Source organism: Procambarus clarkii, chromosome 35, assembly GCF_040958095.1.
Source record: "Procambarus clarkii isolate CNS0578487 chromosome 35, FALCON_Pclarkii_2.0, whole genome shotgun sequence".
Taxonomy (NCBI): domain Eukaryota; kingdom Metazoa; phylum Arthropoda; class Malacostraca; order Decapoda; family Cambaridae; genus Procambarus; species Procambarus clarkii.
In genome coordinates this window covers 33,598,022-33,616,798 of record NC_091184.1, presented here as the reverse complement: position 1 = coordinate 33,616,798, position 18,777 = coordinate 33,598,022, and the positions used below count along the sequence as shown (strand labels likewise).

General features: G+C 37.9%; 2 protein-coding genes across 4 annotated transcripts in view; both read right to left on the bottom strand.

Annotated features, from left to right (window-relative positions):
* LOC123768378 (transforming growth factor-beta-induced protein ig-h3) overlaps nucleotides 1-6,439 on the bottom strand; it is a 47,046-nt gene extending 40,607 nt beyond the window's left edge. The window contains exon 1 of the mRNA XM_045758837.2: nucleotides 6,280-6,439. Within this exon, the coding sequence (XP_045614793.1) occupies nucleotides 6,280-6,392 (113 nt within the window). The 5' untranslated portion in view covers nucleotides 6,393-6,439. The remainder of the gene's footprint in view (nucleotides 1-6,279) is intronic.
* Nucleotides 6,440-12,882: 6,443 nt separating this feature from the next.
* The window catches only part of uif (sushi, von Willebrand factor type A, EGF and pentraxin domain-containing protein uif), a 122,518-nt gene continuing 116,623 nt past the window's right edge, over nucleotides 12,883-18,777 (bottom strand). For all 3 annotated transcript variants that reach the window (XM_045758838.2, XM_045758841.2, XM_045758839.2), the window contains 7 exons: nucleotides 18,458-18,626; nucleotides 17,340-18,156; nucleotides 16,961-17,064; nucleotides 16,640-16,804; nucleotides 16,159-16,297; nucleotides 15,630-15,743; nucleotides 12,883-14,292 (listed from right to left, as the gene is read on the bottom strand). In XM_045758838.2, the coding sequence (XP_045614794.2) occupies nucleotides 14,252-14,292; nucleotides 15,630-15,743; nucleotides 16,159-16,297; nucleotides 16,640-16,804; nucleotides 16,961-17,064; nucleotides 17,340-18,156; nucleotides 18,458-18,626 (1,549 nt within the window). In that variant the 3' untranslated portion in view covers nucleotides 12,883-14,251. The remainder of the gene's footprint in view (nucleotides 14,293-15,629; nucleotides 15,744-16,158; nucleotides 16,298-16,639; nucleotides 16,805-16,960; nucleotides 17,065-17,339; nucleotides 18,157-18,457; nucleotides 18,627-18,777) is intronic.

The following is an 18,777-nucleotide window of genomic DNA, read 5'->3' as shown; positions in this document are numbered from 1 at the left end:
GACAGCAAACCCAAACAGATGAAATGACCAGTAAATATTTAAGTCAGGCACAGTAGTGTCTTTGTCTCTGTGCTCAACTAGGATACAGAGAGAGAGAGAGAGAGAGAAAAAAAAAAACAGACGATAGAAAGAAGGCAGGGTTATCTTGATATGATTTCGGGGCTTAGCGTCCCCGCGGCCCAGTCCTCGACCAGGCCTTCTTTTTGTTACACACCCCCAGGAAGCAGCCCGTAGCAGCTGTCTAACTCCCAGGTACCTATTTACTGCTAGGTAACAGGGGCATCAGCGTGAAAGACGTTCTGCCCATTTGTTTCCGCCTCCACCGGGGATCGAACCCGGAACCTCAGGACTACGAAATTTACTAGACAAGATAAATAAACCTATTTTGGGAGTCTTGGTAAAGTCTCCCGAGTGCTTGAACAATAACTAACACGTGGGATAGGTCAGCGGATAGCAATACACACAAGACCCAATCCTATATTTATAAAATGAAATCAACACAAATCCAAGTTTGGAGACGAGCATGCAAGACGCTTAAACCCCACATACCGAGCACCATTAAACACTCACATGTCGATTAAACACTCCAGCCAATAAAGGAATGTAAGACAAGTTTTCCTTTCGTATCAGAATGTTTTAGCGTGTGACGGAGGTAAATCCCACCTATAGTTTAAAAAGATCACATATATGCCAGCGCATATTATGCCTACCAGAAGGCGCGGCCCAAGAACCAGACCTCAGCATAAACACCATCTAAACACCGGGATTTCAGAATCATTTTAGGTCTTACAAGAACATAATGAGCGCGGAACACCGCGATCATGGCTCTCTTCCCGTAGCTACAAACAAGGCAATAAAACGCAGTTTCACACGAGGGTGAGTGTTGGCTGGTGTTGCTAGGGGCCCACGCCGGGGGCCCCCATGTTATGAAACAACCGACGGCGGGCCCATATAGTCCCTCTTGACGCCTCATTATCTATTTTCACGTCGATGAATATCCCAATATTTAAAATGGGTCTTTTAATTGGGTTACACATATATATGCAACATTTTGCATACTCAAGCATATGAGAAAAGGCACCCACAAACACATATGACCGATGAGAATTTCCTGGAAAACTTTCCCAGCCCGCGGCTCTCGCTGACCCCATTCACCTTGAACTTCACCGCGTTTTCTATTACAGGATCTACAAACAATACGGAGCCCCGTTTTCTATTATGAGGCGTCTAGCAAAAATAAATAATAATACACATAATAATAATAATAATAATAATAATAATAATAATAATAATAATAATAATAATAATAATAATAATAATAATAAATAATAATATTGATTTATAATAATTACGGAGTATCTAATTACATAGATTTAATCTTCCACTGTCATTTCTATCCAGTGATATACACGTATCAGTATGTATTATTCTTGCCTATTATATACCACATTGATATTTTAATGGAATGGGGTTGCAAGACGGATATTATTAGTATTGATATTGTATTTCTACATATATAAACTTTAAACACTGAGCCCTTTCAAACCTTAAAACAAATTGATGAAGTAATTCTGAAACAGGTTTAAGTCGACATTCAAGTTTAATACTGAAAGAGCGACGTTACTAAATAAAAACAAGTTTAAGCAGTATTTCACTAATATTTTTGCATTGCAGGAAATGAGTTTTCATAAGCTCTAACTTGTGTGTAAGAAGGCGCTCTAGATTCCTAACACTGTTTCTGTAGGTCAGACGAAAATGTACAGTATTTATGCTAGTTAACTTTGTATGAATGACCACATCTGCGACAAAACGCTGCGCGTACTAGTGGCTTTACAAGAATGTAATTACTATGCTATGTATCCTCACAATCCGAATGTACCTTCTTGTATATATATATATATATATAAATAAATAAATAAATAAATAAATAAATAAATAAATAAAAAGGCCCGACACAGCACAGTTCAGCCGCCCTTGAAGTGGTTTATCTGCAAGTTTGGCATTTTTTTGTCCATCTAGGAGCATTTAGTTATTTGTTCAAGTAACATCAAATGTCTTTAGCGTATCGCGGCTGCCCTTCGTAACTGTCAGTTAAGAGAGCATGTTAACGAACCTGCCATCTGGTGAGCTCCGTGTGTCAACAAATGTCGGACACGTAAATAAACCGACCCAGTTTGATAATTAATGACCCAGCCTGCCTTTAAAGAGCCGCCGGCTCAATGTAGTCCCAGTATAAAATAAAAAAAGACAGGCAAGAGGCATTGAACTACAGGCCGGTGTCCCCAACTTGTATACCTTGCAAAGTGATGGAGATAGCGTGAGGAAAAAAATCTAGTAGCACATCTTGAGAGAAGGGGCTTTGTAACACACCACCATCAGGAGTTCCGGGCTGGCAAATCGTGCTTCACGAGGTTAATAGCATACTATGACCAGGTGACAAATTATGCAAGAGAAGGGTGGGCAGACAGCAAGCTGCTGTACTAGGCGAGCCAGTACAGTTAATCCCCTCCATCAACACTCCAGCCCGGGTAAAGATGCCAAGATTTACCCGAGATGCTCGGGTAAATCTTGGTTGTATAAAAATTGTAACAATTAACCACTTCTGTTATAATAATGAATTGGATGATTGCCCTAAGACGACTAATATATTGTTAAGGGAGTAAGGTAAAGTTTACACTTCAACGACAGGGAAATCCGACTCTGGTGGCCAATGTATGAATCAACTCTTCTGCATTATGAACCAGCTACTGTAAGGAAAACGTGTTTAAATTGCGTCCTCTCTTCTGCTAATACACATGTGAATAATATTCGACAGGTAACAAATGTTAATACTGTACCATCAACCATGGGTTATAATATATACAAGTTACATAATTGCACATTTTCGAATTACAGGGCTTAATCTGTATTCTTTGTATTACGCCCGTCCAGTTTTCACTTCCCATTGCGCTCTCACAACACATTTCCCTCATTCATAAAACAATCATCTACGTTCTCTTCATGTGCGTCCGCGCGTGACCGGTATTGTAAGGAGCGATGGTATACGCTAGGCTAGAGGTTATACAGTCCGAGAAAGCCCACTTAAACCAGTGGGGCTCTCTGGTCCACAGCCAAAAGCTGTTCAAGCTAACACTTTTCAAAAAGGATATATATATACGCCAAACGGTGTACACATGCCCAAAATATTCACTTTGGTTCCTAGAGTATGTTTAGGACCAAAGTATATTTGTGATGGCCTTAATAGCCCTCCCGCAGTTAATGGTCCTTAAACCTAACACCAAATAAAACCTAAATGATAAAACACATACACCAAGGTATACCCCGCTTCTGTGTATATACAAGGAAAGTGTACCTTTTCCTGGACAATTTTCAGGACTAAAATGTAACTGTAGAGAGGTTCACTAGTCTAATACCAAACCAAATTTAACTTTAATATTTGTAACTATAAGTAAACCAGCCATACACACGAAATTCTCACATCTAAATTGGAATAATGCGTTGTAAAGTTCAGAGAGAAAAAATACTGCATGTCCAACATCCAGAACCTCTTCCGTCACACTATCTGGACATATATTGTGTTTTCTGGCACAACTTGCGCTAAATGTATTGTGGGGGTTCAGTCCCCCGAGCCCATTATGTGCCTCTGTAACCCTTTCCATTACCGCACACAAGATGGGTATGGGGTGCATAATAAATGAACTAAACTAAAACTGGCACTTCAGGAAAAAAAAACTGCCCGCTAATTATTCACAGTAATTGCAGCCGAAACCCAGTAGCATCATGATGATACTAGTTTACAACCATGACCTTCAGGATATCAAGGCAGGAAAATGCACAAGATAACCTAGTAACAAGGTCATTGTGCTACTGGCTAAGTCCAGGTCATGTCTACCTGCCGCAAACCAGTTACAACGAACCTCTCACGCCGGCTCTCGCTACATCTTTATTCGTCAGTCAAATTTAATTTAAAATCTACTCTTTCTATGGTAATTAATAATTCATTGTAGCTACTAACATTAGTAAGCGTTGCGTATACCTAATTTTGTTAATTAAACAAAAAAAATCACCCAGATTTTGCTAGTGGAGGCTACTAGATCAGCCTTATATTTAATGTTCTCTCCTGATTTTTAGTCAAGAGTTGATTTTGTTTTGTATTGAGGCTGGTATTTGCTTCCCTGATTCCATGTATGCCTAACCATCCTGTGAGATGGGAATATTAGATGAACTTATAGCTAGTTTTTTATCTACACTGTGTAAGCTTTCATATAGAATAGGGTAGCAGCACATTGCTGTGTATACCTAAGTTTGTTAATAAAACAGAAACAAGCATTGCCAACATTTAAAATTGATCATATCTTCCCCCAAAGTGATAATTTCATGTGTAATCCTTCAGCTTTCTCGTCGGATTATATTTAAATTCTAAATAAAGTACGTTAACACGCTTCATGTTCAACTATTATTTTTAATAATGCTACGGAAACGCGTTTGGATAAACCTTGATATTTTAATTTTGTGTACATTGATAGTATCAAATTTGTGGGAATATTTGCTCTTAAGCAAACACTATAAAAGCCTTAATGAATATACAAACAGGCAACCAAACCAGCATAAATGCTTGCTCGATATACAAATAACTAGTTTATAACAGCTTGGCTATTTTTAATTAGTCGAATAAACTTTTGTAACTGCTGCACCAGTTTATCAATTCAAAAATTTTGTTTTCGGGTATCCTTAATAGCAATTCCATTTTTAAATCAGAAGCATGGGCCGTAGAAACAAATCATAAATTTACCAAGTATCAAAATCAAAATTCTACCAACCATACACCCTTTTGGGAATTAAAATCTATTGGCAGTACGGGCAGGAGTACCAGGTATCAGTTTAATTGCGAGACCCTAACTACTATGACTGTTAAACTACCTATAGGGGCCTGACAGCTGAGTAGACAGCGCTTCGGATTCGTAGACCAGAGGTTCCGGGTTCGATCCCAGTGGAGGCGGAAACAAATGGGCAGTTTCTTTCACCCTGCTGCCCCTGTTACCTAGCAGTAAATAGGTACCTGGGAGTTAGACAGCTGCTACGAGCTGCTTCCTGGGGGTATGTAACAAAAAGAAGGCCTGGTCGAGGACCGGACCGCAAGGATGCCAAGCCCCGAAATCTCAAGATAACCCTCTAAATGTTTAAGAATAATCTGCTTTCAATTACCTAGTAAATGTTACTTACTCGTACGTTAAGAAATGAGCAACACAACACTAATGTACAATTCGTTCCTATTTTGTATATACATTTTCAGCGGCATATATAATTTAAGTCACAATATTCCGGTTGAGCCTGGCCGATGTTTATGTCTTACAAAAATCAAAACTTTTTTTCCCATTTATGTTCCTCCAAAATTTCAAATTAACTCCGTCACTATAGAACGATAATCTCTAGACATATAATCCCTAGAAAATCCCTAGATCCCTAGACAATTTGATCTAAAATAACTATCAGTTCATAATGACATCTATATTGAAATTCCTCGCTCATCTATATCCAGAGGAGATAATCCAAGCAAACACCCACTTTGTTTACATAAGTTTCTTGTTACTTGTAAGCATCTCTTAGTAACTTGTCAGACAATCCGGCGTGAAAACAAATATTTCGTTTTATTAATACCTTAAATCGAATTTAAATATAAAATCTCCAATTTTAAAAGGCAAATATCGACTCTAAAGATGACCCACCACGATTTACTTACTGTATAACAAGCGTAAGTTTTTAATCTTAATTACTGACAAGTAATTCGACAACCGGGCCGCAGGGTCGTTGAGCTCCGAAATCACTTCAAGGTAACCTTAAGGTAAGTACATCGCACTTTCAAATAACGTATTTAGTTTCTAATTTAAGATGAATTACCTCAAAATACTTAAAACATCAATAATCCACAATGAAACTTCCTTGCTATACATATTATACAATGTATTTGCATTGCATACAATGCAATGCATTATACAATGAATTTGTATACCTTCATACAATGTATTTTTATACTTTCTTACAATGTACCTATAAACTTTTATAATTTTGCTAGAAATTACCTTGATAAAATTATATGTTAGATTAAGGATCTGCCCGAAACGCTATGCGTGCTAGTGGCTTTACAAGAATATAAAACTTCAAGTCTCTGTACTCTAATAAACCCAATGTACCTTCTTGTATATAAATAAATAAATGAATATTGACATGCCCACACACAACTGTGCTATTTTAGCCTTCAAGCACCCGAAAAGTACTTACAGATTATCCTTGTTCCTGGTGAAATCTCTATTAAACATCCTGCCATCTCTCTCCGCTGTAACCAAGACGATGAGCAGCAGCTGGGCCGCCGTGAGGATCTTGAGGAGCGTCATCTTCCCCCTGTGACTGCTGGTGGTGGACTGAGTGCGGTCTGCTGCTGTATCCACCTCATCACCGCCGGCCGGGTGGAGCCTGATGGAAGCCTCACCACCATCATCAGATGCCACTAACTTCTTCCTTTGTCACAATATATTGTCTCCTCTCGTGGCACGTCTCTTTAGGCAGTTAATGCAACTGTGTCTCAGAATTGGCAATTCATTCTTATTCAGATTCGTGTAAAATTAGCATAGCGGGGCTTCGAAGTGAGGAGGATGTTGTTGAAGAATTCTGCTGAAGTGTTGCACATGTTATCAACTCGTGTTTGCCTGTGTGCATGACAAATATCACTGCCTGAATATTTCTAGGTGTTTCTCTGTGCATGCATGACAAGTGCTTGCCTATGATTTGAGGTTTATATACGCTATTAAAACGGTTCTAGATGACCTTTTAAGTATAAGTTCCTTTGCAATATTTGAAATCAATTTTAATTTGACATTAAAAACTTGTAAATCATGTTCAGCAGATTACTTATAATTGTTGTTAAGTAATGTATCCGTTTCACATGTAATGAAAGTTGTTGTTTTAGATTGTCTCTCTCATCTCATTTTTTTCTTGCAATGTATTTGTTATCATTTTATTAATTCTGCTAGAATTTACTTACTTAAAATTATCTGTTAGATTAAGGACCTGCCCGAAACGCTGCGCGTACTAGTGGCTTTACAAGATTGTAAATACTATGCTATGTATTCTCACAAACCCAGCTTCTTGTATATAAATAAATAAATAAATAAATAAATAAATAAATAAATAAATAAATAAATAAATAAATAAATAAATAAATTTAGCTACTCAGAACGAAGTGTCCATATAGCACGGACTATGGTGAGCCCGTAAGATGTAATCAAAATGGTTGGAAGCATATATATAAGTGAGGCTGTGTACCACAGGAGCAACGCACTCGCCACAGGCAACACCGCAGCCCACTCCAGCCGGAGACACTTCATTCAAGCCATATATTATCCAGAACTTTCTCACCGTCTGTGGGAGAAATGTCGCGATTGTCTTTCCTGACCTAGAATTTCTATAGAGTAAGTAGTAAATAAACCTTTTCTCTCTACTTTTTCTTACCCCTCATCTAATTATTTTGTTTTCTTTGTTTTTTTTCTATATCCATGTTTGTTATACATTGATCCATTTTTATGCACACTATAATGGGCTCAGGAACTAAACCTCCAGATATTCCTTTAACTAAACTATTGCTGCATTGATGAACTATAGTTTAGAGTTTGTTAGCATATAATTGATTGATGTTAGAGATAACATTCACAAGTGCTTACCTATCAATACTTTTCTATCAGTGATTGTGGGGACGTGAGGTCTAGCTTATGCCTCGCCTGCTGGCCTTGTTGTACCTGTTGATTTATAATTTAACTATTCTGACGTTCGAATTATTTGCTGAATCTGAGCCTAAACTTGTGGATGGAGGAGGTTTCCACAACTTCTTTCAATGTTTCACTTGTTAACCACTTGTACAATATACGAGAACTTCCTGACATTTCCAGCTTCCACTTATGTCCTACTCGTAAAAAAGTATTTTTGTCCACCTTGTCAACTCCTTTAGTATCGTGTATGTTGCAATCATGTCCCCTCTGTTATTTTTCTTCTTCGGGGTTGAGAGGTCTTCTTAGCTTATCCTCGTATACCACAGCCCTCTTAGCTCCGGTACTAATCTTGCAGCAAACCTTTGTACTTTTTAATAGTGCCACAACACCGAAGCCATTGACATCAAATGCAACAACAAGAAGGTGAGACAAATTAGAAGAATACAAGGTGACAGGGAAAGCACGAGGCAGAGGCTTCCAGGTGATGAAGCGGATTCCCCTCCATCCTTCAGTAGAGAGTGAGCAGGTCTCGGTCCCAATGCTGTCGTGACTCAGTAATTTGGAGAAGTGGACACCGGTGCTGGGCCGGACACACCGCTTCGAGAAATCATCACTAACTTCAGGCCAGATAGCCCATCATGTGGGGTGTGAGCACCACTCCCAGAACTCTTTAGTAACCTTTTCACTGGAATTTCAACATTTTCCTGCTTTCTTCTTGTTTTTGTATTCCCGGAACTATTAGTAATATAAAATAGAATGCAAAAAGACATCAAATTTATTGTTATACTAGTCATCTTAATTTTTATACTCAAGAATGAGTATAAATTGCTAACCTAATTATAAATATCAGAACTTAAGAATACTTGAATAGATGAAACTGTAGAGAGCCCCTTAAAACAATAGCATATGAGATTCAGGCAGCATTCTCTATCACAAATTCATGCCACAAATGCTTTCAATATCAATAAATATAAGTATATGCTGGTTCCTGAAGATGAGCAGTGTTCAATGTCACTTTGAGTGCGCAGAGGGGAATGGGGGGGGGGGGGTTAGAAAAAGCCTAAGCTCCTCTATCCCTTTGTAATGTATTTTTCTCTTGCCTCAATAAACATACATGATCTTGAACTTGAGTGCGCAAACCACAAAGTCAACAGTTTAATAACTTTTTGCTCTAGAAAAAAACTTGCTAATAATTCTCTTTATGATCATTCATAAACAGTCAAAACCTGTGGAAGTCTTATTGAACTTTTCTAGTTCGGTAACAGCATTGTTGATTTGTAGAAGATTTACAAGTGGATGAATGGACATAACAAAGGAGATATTAATAAGGTATTAAAAGTATTAACACAAGACAAAATACGAACCAATGGGAATAAACTGGATAAGTTTAGATTTCGGAAAGACTTGGGTAAATACTGGTTCGGTAACAGGGTTGATGATTTGTGGAACCAATTGCCACGTGGCGTGGTGGAGGTAGGGTCCTTTGATTGTTCCAAGCGTGGGTTGGACATGTATATGAGTGGGATTGGGTGGTTATAAATAGGAGCTGCCTCGTATGGGCCAATAAGCCTTCTGCAATTACCTTTATTCTTATGTTCTTACATCACGTTAATCCTAACCTATTAGAGGACCCACGAACGGGAGAGTATTTCAATTTCGCGAGCCTCTACCATTTCCTAGTACGACAGTTTTTGGCCTTAGGTAAATTATACGTCAAAATGCGACGTGGTATTAGGAGGACGGATTGGTTGTAAATCTTGTTCTGTGGTTGAGAACGCTAAAAATAACACATTACACTATGCAGAAAAAATCTCTAACCCTACGTAAGTCAGACGAAAACATATGCATGCTGGTTAACATACATTCATACATATAATGTTGGTCAGCATTGCATAAATGTATGGCTACGTATGTATTAAAAAACAAATTGCACTCCTTCCTTCTCCCTCCCACACACCTTCCCTCTCCCTTCCAGTCCTTCCCTCTCCCTTCCACACACCTTCCTTTTCCCACCCACACACCTTTCCTCTCCCTCCCCCAGTCCTTCCTTCTCCCTCCCACACACCTTCCCTCTCCCCCCCCCCCCACAGTCCTTCCCTCTCCCTCCCCACAAACCTTTCCTCTCCCTTCCCCACACACCTTCCTCTCCCTTCCCCCATATACTCTCCCTCCAAGGTGAACCCAATCCACGGCGCCGCTAATCACCAGTATGGGGGCGTGCACTTGCTGCTCGACACTCCCTCCCTGCCAGTACTGTTATCTTCACCAGGCTGCTTTCAGGGCGTGACGTGCAGCCACGGTGTGGGTGGAGGCCGGGGCCTCCTGGCCATAGCAGGATGATGAAGAGGCTGTCACAATACGGTGGTTTAAGTCGTTCGCCTCCAACAAGGGAGGCGAATTTATGTTTGTACATTCCCCATGTCTACACTAGCAAGTCTATAATAATAATAATATTTTTTTGTATTTACAAGAAGGTACAATGGGTTTGTGAGATTACATAAGATTGGTATTTTTACATTCTTGCAAAGCCACTAATACGCAAAGTGTTTCGGGTAGGTTCTTAATCTAACATATCAGGTAAGATGAAAAGGTATATTGTAGCAAAATTTTATATCAACATATAACTACAATATAAATTGAGAGGTGATTTACACTGGTGAAAATACTCGAATACACTTTTCAGAGTCCTATTAGAGAGCCCAAGATTATTTACCTCTCTAAGTGGCCTCAACTAACCAACAGCTTGTCAAAAGTCCCTCCATTTATCCCGATTATTTTATCCATTTGGATCTCAAATTGCAGCAGCGTTTTAGCATTTATGACATCAGCGGGTAGGCTGTTCTATGGGTTTATCACTCTGTGGTGGAAAAGGAATCTTCTGTTTTCTGTCCTGCATTGTGGCTTGAGATTGAAACTATATTTGATGATGTGGTTTGTAATACAGAATTCTCATCTATATGTCATTGATGTATATGACAAAAAGGGTTGACCCCAAAATGGACCCTTGTGGTACTCCACTCACCACATTTCTCTAGTCAAATTCATTTCCGATTAGGACGTCAGTCCTCTGCTTTCTTTGGTTTAGCCATTTAGCCATTGCTTTATCCATTATAATATTCTACCATTTATTTTTTGTACTTGTATTTTCCTTGCCAGTCTTTCATGCAGGACCTTATCAAAATCTTCAGTGAAATAAGTATAGTATATCTACTGAAGTCCTTTGTCTGAATAGCTGGTTAATTTTTGGTAGTAAGCATCAAAATTCCACAGAAAACACAACCTGATTTTACTTCTGACTATGAAAATTACAGGACGCTTAAGATGCGTATATTTCTTAAAAGCTGGCACTGAGGCCAACTCTGACTGGCCTCCCAGTCTTTCAGTAAAACTTGTGGTATTACTACGACGGTATTATTTTGGATTTAAACAAATTCATCAATTAAGTGTACTGTACTAGATGATTCACATGTATGCAGAGAAAGATATTTTTCTATCAGAAAATAATTTAAATGTAGTATGTAATACAGTCTGTAGATTAGTTCAGATGTTCTGTAATTGATAAGAGAAAAATTGTACAAGTTGCTACTATAATAAGTCTAGAAAGGAAAGTGGCTGGCACAGTGAAAGCACTTATCAGGAAGAATATGCTTAATAGAGTTTGATGCTGGTTTGGCATGAACATAAGAATTAAAGTGTTAGAGCAGTAGAAGTGAACAATTGGGGGATGGATTTATGGTGTAAGGACATACAATACTGAATAAAATTGTCATGGAGAGATGTAATGCCAAGACCAATTAATCATAAGAATGAGGAAAATTTATACAGTATATTGTTTGGTGACATTGAGGGTTGATGATGGTTGGGTGGTAATAAGTGTGTATAAATGAACCAAAGTACTGTACAGTAATTAATTCACATTGTTGGGGACAAGAAGCCTGTGTACAAATACTTTTGGCTTGTATGGAGGTCTTCCCTTAGGTGAATTTCTGTACTAACCTTTTCCAGGATGCCAATCCCTCAACAGTTGTCCAACTCCTAGGTACCTATTTAGTGCTAGGTGATCAAAGGAATTATTTGAAAGGAAGCTAACTCAACCATTTCTCTCCTGCCTGGGAATTTTTAAGAGGAAGGCCAAAATAAAATGGTCAGACATGCCAAGTGGGTGTGGATGAGTGAAGTACAAGCAGCACCAAAGTACTGTAGTGACAAAGAGGTTAAATGGAATAAGTTACTTAAGAGGGAGTGAATACACAACATATTTGAAATGACAGCTCACAGGAAGCACGTCCAACTGCTTGGGCTGGACAGTAGAGCAACAGTCTCACTTTGTGCAGGTCGGTGTTCAATCCTTGACTGTGCAAGTGGTTGGACACCATTTCTTCCTCCTGTCCCATCCCAAATTCTTATCCTGACCCCTTCCAAGTGCTATATAGTCATAATAGCTTGGCACCTTCCCCCTGATAGTTCCATTTCCTCACCGTAAGCACTTCACGCTTTGTTACATATAGTGATGGGGCCTCTGCTATGGATGGTGTGTCAAAGCTGAGGCTACGTGCATACTCTGTGGTGTGTGTGTGGAAGATTGCTTAAATGAATGTTTTTTCTTTTTTATCTTCAAACTTTCCTTATAAAGCAGAGTATTGCTCTCACATTTCCTCAAAATCTTTCTATTCCATGAGAATGAGGTAATGATGACCATCAAATTAGTGGTAGTCTACTTATTGGAAATTTGATTTCTAGCTATTATTATAGTTTATCATAGAACACCATTATTTAGTTTGCCTTATTTTTTTCCCATTGTCAGACAGGGAGGCTCTTGGGGTTATTGAAGAAGCCCTAACCAATACTTAGCCATTCCTCAGGATGCAACCCACAAGTTGATTAACTCCCAGGTACCTATATATTGCAAAGTGAACAGTCAGCAGGAGTAAAGAAATGTGCCCAAGTAAATAAGTAATTATCAAAGAAGATTCCAAAGAAATGTGCCCAATGTTTTGCCCCGCAAGGCACCAATCAGTTGTGAGGCAACTGCACAAATGTGATGCACTCAATTGTTTAATTAGTTTTTAATTTAACCATTTATGAATTAAATTTAAAAGGAAAATTAGAGAAAATAATCATGTACAATTTACATATTTTAAGTTTATTCAGTTTGTAAGACTTACAATTTATATTTGTTAATATTACAGTATACAAATATTTGACATAAGTTCGAGTTTATTCACAATCTTGAGCAGGACAGAGAGAATGTCCTCAAAGAACAGTTTTTACAATATTTATGTAGTTTGTATACACAGAAAATTAATGGCATAATTTGAAATATTTTCCATAGAAACATAAAAAAAAAGTAAAGGTTCTATTGCATTCCCCAAAACTTAACAATACTTGAAAACTGTTTACTGTACTGTACTTGTACAGTAAAGAACTCTGTTATCATTCACTCAAGAAACCTAACAAACCACACATCAAAGCCTTATCATTCATATGTACACACGTGGTCTTCAAACTGTCAACTTGTTAATAAATAAATAATGGATGTATAAAAGAATAAGACTGCAATTTTTATTATTTAACTGTTGTTCAGTAATTACAAAAACAATTCTAGAACAGAGTTAGAGCACAAGAGACCACAAATCTCACACATAGATCTACACATTCAAAAAATATTCACACAAACAATTAAGCTCAGTTAATCTCACACCTGAGTTCAAGAATATTATGCTACTAAAAAATTGTCTTGCAGCTGGATTACAATGATGACTATTAGTCTTTTGTTGCTCAAACATAATAGGTGTGCTATGCTTTGTATTCCAGTGCTGCAGTTATAACTTTAGGATTAATAACATTTTATATAATTGTATATACTGTGTGTGTGTGTGTGTGTGTGTGTGTGTGTGTGTGTGTGTGTGTGTGTGTGTGTGTGTGTAATTACCCAAGTGTAGTTACAGGACGAGAGCTACACTCGTGGTGTCCCGTCTTCCCAGCACTTTTTGACATATAGCGCTTTGAAATTACTGACGGTTTTGGCCTCCACCACCTTCTCACCTAACTTGTTCCAACTGTCTACCACTGTATGTGTGTGTGTTGAAACTGAAATTCTGTGTGTGTGTGTGTGTGTGTGTATATTATATATATACATATTGTAATTCAATTTAGTCTTTACAAATAAGTCCTTCTGATGGATTTGACTTAGCAAGATCCTAGATAAGGCTAGCCAGCGGCCCAGGTGTACACCCAGAGGAACACATTGGCCACTGTCTGCCATGCTCTGATCAGGCTTTGTCCGAGGACTGGCACCTTTCCTGGCACAAGATTTTTCTATTGATTGGTGATATGTAGTAATGAGATAATGCCATATTTTCAAAGCCAACCAACCATTGGAAAAACCTTTGAATAGCTTGTTTTTATTCTCACTAAGTACATAAAGTACAGTAGCATCAACACGCTAACAAATGAATGTGGACGTCAGACACCATAATATGTTTATCTAATCAATGGGCTTGATCATCACTGTCACCTGTCTCGTCTTTATCTGTAGAGTAAAATCAAATTGAATATGACGAGTTAGAATTACCACAAATTAAGAAACCTACCCAAGAATCTGTATTGCCAGTTTTTTCACAGAAAGAAAACACCAACTTTTATCAGGTATTTCATTCTGAAATTAGGCTCTGAATAACTAGTAGGAAAGTAGTAGGTCCACACCATGAAATTCCTAAGACTCTCCCAAACAATCTACTAAATCCACACAAAATTTGTAAATATATATACAAAATACTGATTCTGTAGTTATATTATTTAAGAAAATTTTCTTATGAAAACTTAAATTTGAAATATGATAATTCTTATCATACATAAATTTCTTCATGCAACCAGTAAACTTGATTAATTAGAAAATAAGTAACAATTCAAAATCTCTCTCTGCATTAGCATGCAATAATTTGAAAACCAAACTGTTGATGCTAAAATAAAACTTGATTTATTCAGTAAAGTATAATTAATATTGAATAATAGTTTCATGCAGATAGATCAGAGAATCATGCTGTCAGAAAAAACTGTGAATGTTCATGCAAGCACTAGCATAATAAAGGTTTTTGTCAGCTGTATGGTCAGAAGAGCATCGTAGTTTAGATTTTTTTAAGATTTTCACTTAATAAGAGCCACAGATACTGTATAATGGTACTGCCAACTAATGCACATAATGTAATCCTTCTTCAGAAGAAATAAAGAACCAGATTCTAGTGTTTACATTTATAATGGCACCAATAATCTTGTGGCACTGTAAAACCTACATAATTCAGGATTAAATACAATAGTTTAACAACTCGGCTGCTGTCATTTTCTAGATACCAGTACCTGATTTTCCCAAGACTGTCACTTTGACGTCCAACTGTAATTTTCAGACAGTGAACACTACATATGCAATGTTAGCACCCTTGTGCTGTACATTGTAATCTTGTCACATTTTCCATGCTTATGGTTATGCTAAATGTCAGTTCTCCTCTTTCATTGTCAAGACAGTAGTAGTAGTAGTAGTAGTAGTAGTATTATATAAAAACTAGGTATGCTATAAGGTATTGTATATTTTTGACACATGCATATTATTCAATGCTTATAATACAGAGTTTCATGCATTTTTCAATCGTACATATTAGCTGTCATGCAGCTTATTATCTTGAGTATTATAACTGTAACAAAGTAGCAGTTTCTCAATGTGCTTTTTTTTCCATGCCTGATATGATGTTCAATTTTCTGTACATGTTCATGCTGGCATTTCAGCTAAACTTTTCAGCTTACTTTTCCAATCACATCCATGCACATACTTGATTTTAAACCCTATTGAAGGATCAAGGCCTCAGTCATCCTCACCTTTCTTGCCTTGGTAAGCGTGCTTGCGGAGGCGATCGTACAGGTCTTCCTTGTTGCCGTAGATGGAGGCGTTAGACCGAGCCAGGCTATTTCCTGCTCCATTCTGGAACCCGGCTGGTTTAGGGAGTTTAGGTTAGTAAATATTCATTCATACTATTGTTTGTACTGCAGTTAATAATAATTACAGTGTGATACCTCCCTATTAAGCTCATACAAGATATTTAAAAGCACAACATAATTACATTTACAAATTTGAATGACTACAGTATGTACTTGTATTCTGCACTTTCACCTGTACAGCAGTAATATTTAACTTTAATTTAACTATGTTAAAAATGATATTATTCATTATACAGCATTGCAGAACAAGTCCAAGCAAAGGGCTCATAATATAACAAAATCGAAGCACCAAAAGTATTAAAATCTAGATGTGAGTGAAACAATTCTGAGATGATAGCATGGCAAATCTAATGGGTATGTGTAAGGTAAGGTAAGTATGTGGTTGGTCTGGATTGGGCTCAAGACGTACTCTTCATGTAAGTCTCATTGTAGAAGTTAGGCATCTCCCAGGCATCTTCTTCATCATCGTAGTAATGAGCATAAGTTGAGTGATGAGATGGTGCAATGCTTTCCGCATAAGGGGCAGGTGCTCCATAATAGAAGTTAACCTGCAAATGAAAATTATGTCGACTTACTTAAAATATTTGGGAACCATGTCATAGTAAAAGATTATAAATCCTGGCTGAAAAGATACAATATGTTAAAATGAATTTTCTAGATTTTTAGGATAGCTTTCCGTTTGGATTTGTAGATCTGTGTGGCGAGTGTGTGTGCTCGGATTTATCCCAGTAGACATTCAAGCAGCTGTGACTTAGCCTCAACTGTGCCTGCATGGATTACCCTCTGGGCTCTACAGGTTTCTCAAGTTTGAACCCCTTTAGCTGCTGTATGTATGTGTATAAAGAAATTTTATATCTTCCACACAACTATGGAACATTGAAATAGTGTACCTGTGAACCGTTGGGATCAATGGATGGCTGGTTGATGAAGCCCTTCTTAGGCTCACGTCTCCTGGTGGCGCGGATGCAGATCATCCATACCAGAAGCACAATGAGAATCAGGAAGACAACAGCACCCGCGATGCCTCCAGCAATATATGTGAAGTCGCTCTTAATCTGCCATGGCCGTATTAAATAATATGTTAAAATTACATAAAACAAATTGTCATTTTTTTTATTATCAAAAATATTTTTACAATCCCTCTTGTTTTGAGGCTTGCATTTGTTTGATATATTGTATCTCAAAATACATTAACACCAAGCTACACTCGCCTGGCATTTGCTGCCTGTGAAAGAACCTGAGCAAACGCAGAAGGGCTCCTCATCTTCATTCTTTTTACAAGCACCGTTATTCTCACAGAAGCCGTCACACTTATCTGATTGGTCAGAAATTACTACAGTATTAACTATTGTTCATGTCTCCTTTAAGTCTTTATTTCAATGTAGATAAGCACTATAATATAAATTTTATAGGCATTATGCTTTTAATTTTGTGCAAATATAAATCTCTCTCTCTTAGAAATATTAAAGCATTATATGAAGACAAAATTACATATATATATAGTACTGTATAATAATCTCCAGCCTCCATCAATTCTACTTGTATTAATAAAACTAACTTTATGGTAAATAAAAAGGAAACATTACTCACTAGAACAGTGTTCTCCAGAACCATTGAATCCTGGTTTGCACTGGCATTCAAAGTCATTTGTTTCCGAGATAAAGAGACAAAGGGCATTGGGGTCGCAAAGCATCTGTTCCCCATGAACCTCACAGGGATTTGAACACTCCTCCATCGAGGTGGCACCAACGTCATGGGTTGAGGTGTCTTGTGGACAGTCTATACATGATGTTTGCAGTGCCTCTGGTTGATAAGTGCCTTTAGGACATTTCAGACATTCATATGCTGTGTTCAGATTAGAAAGGAATGTTCCAGCAATGCATATTGGTAGAGAGCATTCTTCCAGGGAAGATGCACCAGGTCCTAGAGTGGTACGATCTTCTGGACAGCGGATGCAAGCAGCATGAATACCCTTGGTACGGTATGTTCCACGAGGGCAAGGCTCACATGGACCAGTTGTGCCAAGCTGGAGACCTGATTCACACTCCTCACGGCATTCAGATGATGATACGGCCTCTTTTGTGCGTGTGGTGAGGCCTCGATCACACCTCTTACATGAGAATTTGCCCTCTTCAGATTGGTAATACCCATAACCACAAGATCGACAAACACTCATTTCTTCATCAAAGTACCTTCCAGCAGCACACCGCTCCTGGCAGTTTTCAACCGAGCGTGAGCCTGATGTCTTGGTAACTTCTTGCCGACCTGCACGCTGAGGGCATGGCTTGCAGGCAACCTGACCCATCTCATTCTGGTATGTGCCAGATTCACACAGCTTGCAAGATTTTGTCTCCTGATCATAATAAGTCCCTGTTGCACAGTCCACACATTCACTATCAACCACAACCTGCAAATAGAATAGAGTAGAATTGCAATCTTTACCTCTAAAAAAGTATACAGGAGTCATTATCATTTGTATTATTTTCACGTGGCCATATTAAACACAGGGCCTATTAAACAGCATTTTGGGTCAAGGTTTGGCACTTATATATATGGTCATGATTTGAGGACATTCTTCTTTATTAATTTCATGAACACTATTGATGTTCTTCGGCAATCTATTCAGGTATATTGTGTTTAGAATTTTTCTGTAGCAGTCAATTTAGGTTAACTGTACAGTAACTCACACTGCATTAAAGGATACAAACCTTGCCAACAGGACATGAATATTCAGATTTGAGGTCAAGAGAGGATGGATCTGGGACAACATTGGGAAGAGCATCACGAACATCAAACTGATCTTGTTCAAGGATAACTCCTTCAATCAAACGACGAACAGTCGATTCCAATTCTGAATTAGTGTTCTGGACAGGATCACTGTTGGATAATACAATCATGAGTTCTTGAAACATAATACAAGTTAATGTAGTTACCTTCCTAATAATATGAATCCATCACTCTTTGTAAAATCTCTTGTATGTATGTACCTTACCTAAATAAACATTTGATTTGATTTGATTTGAAGTGT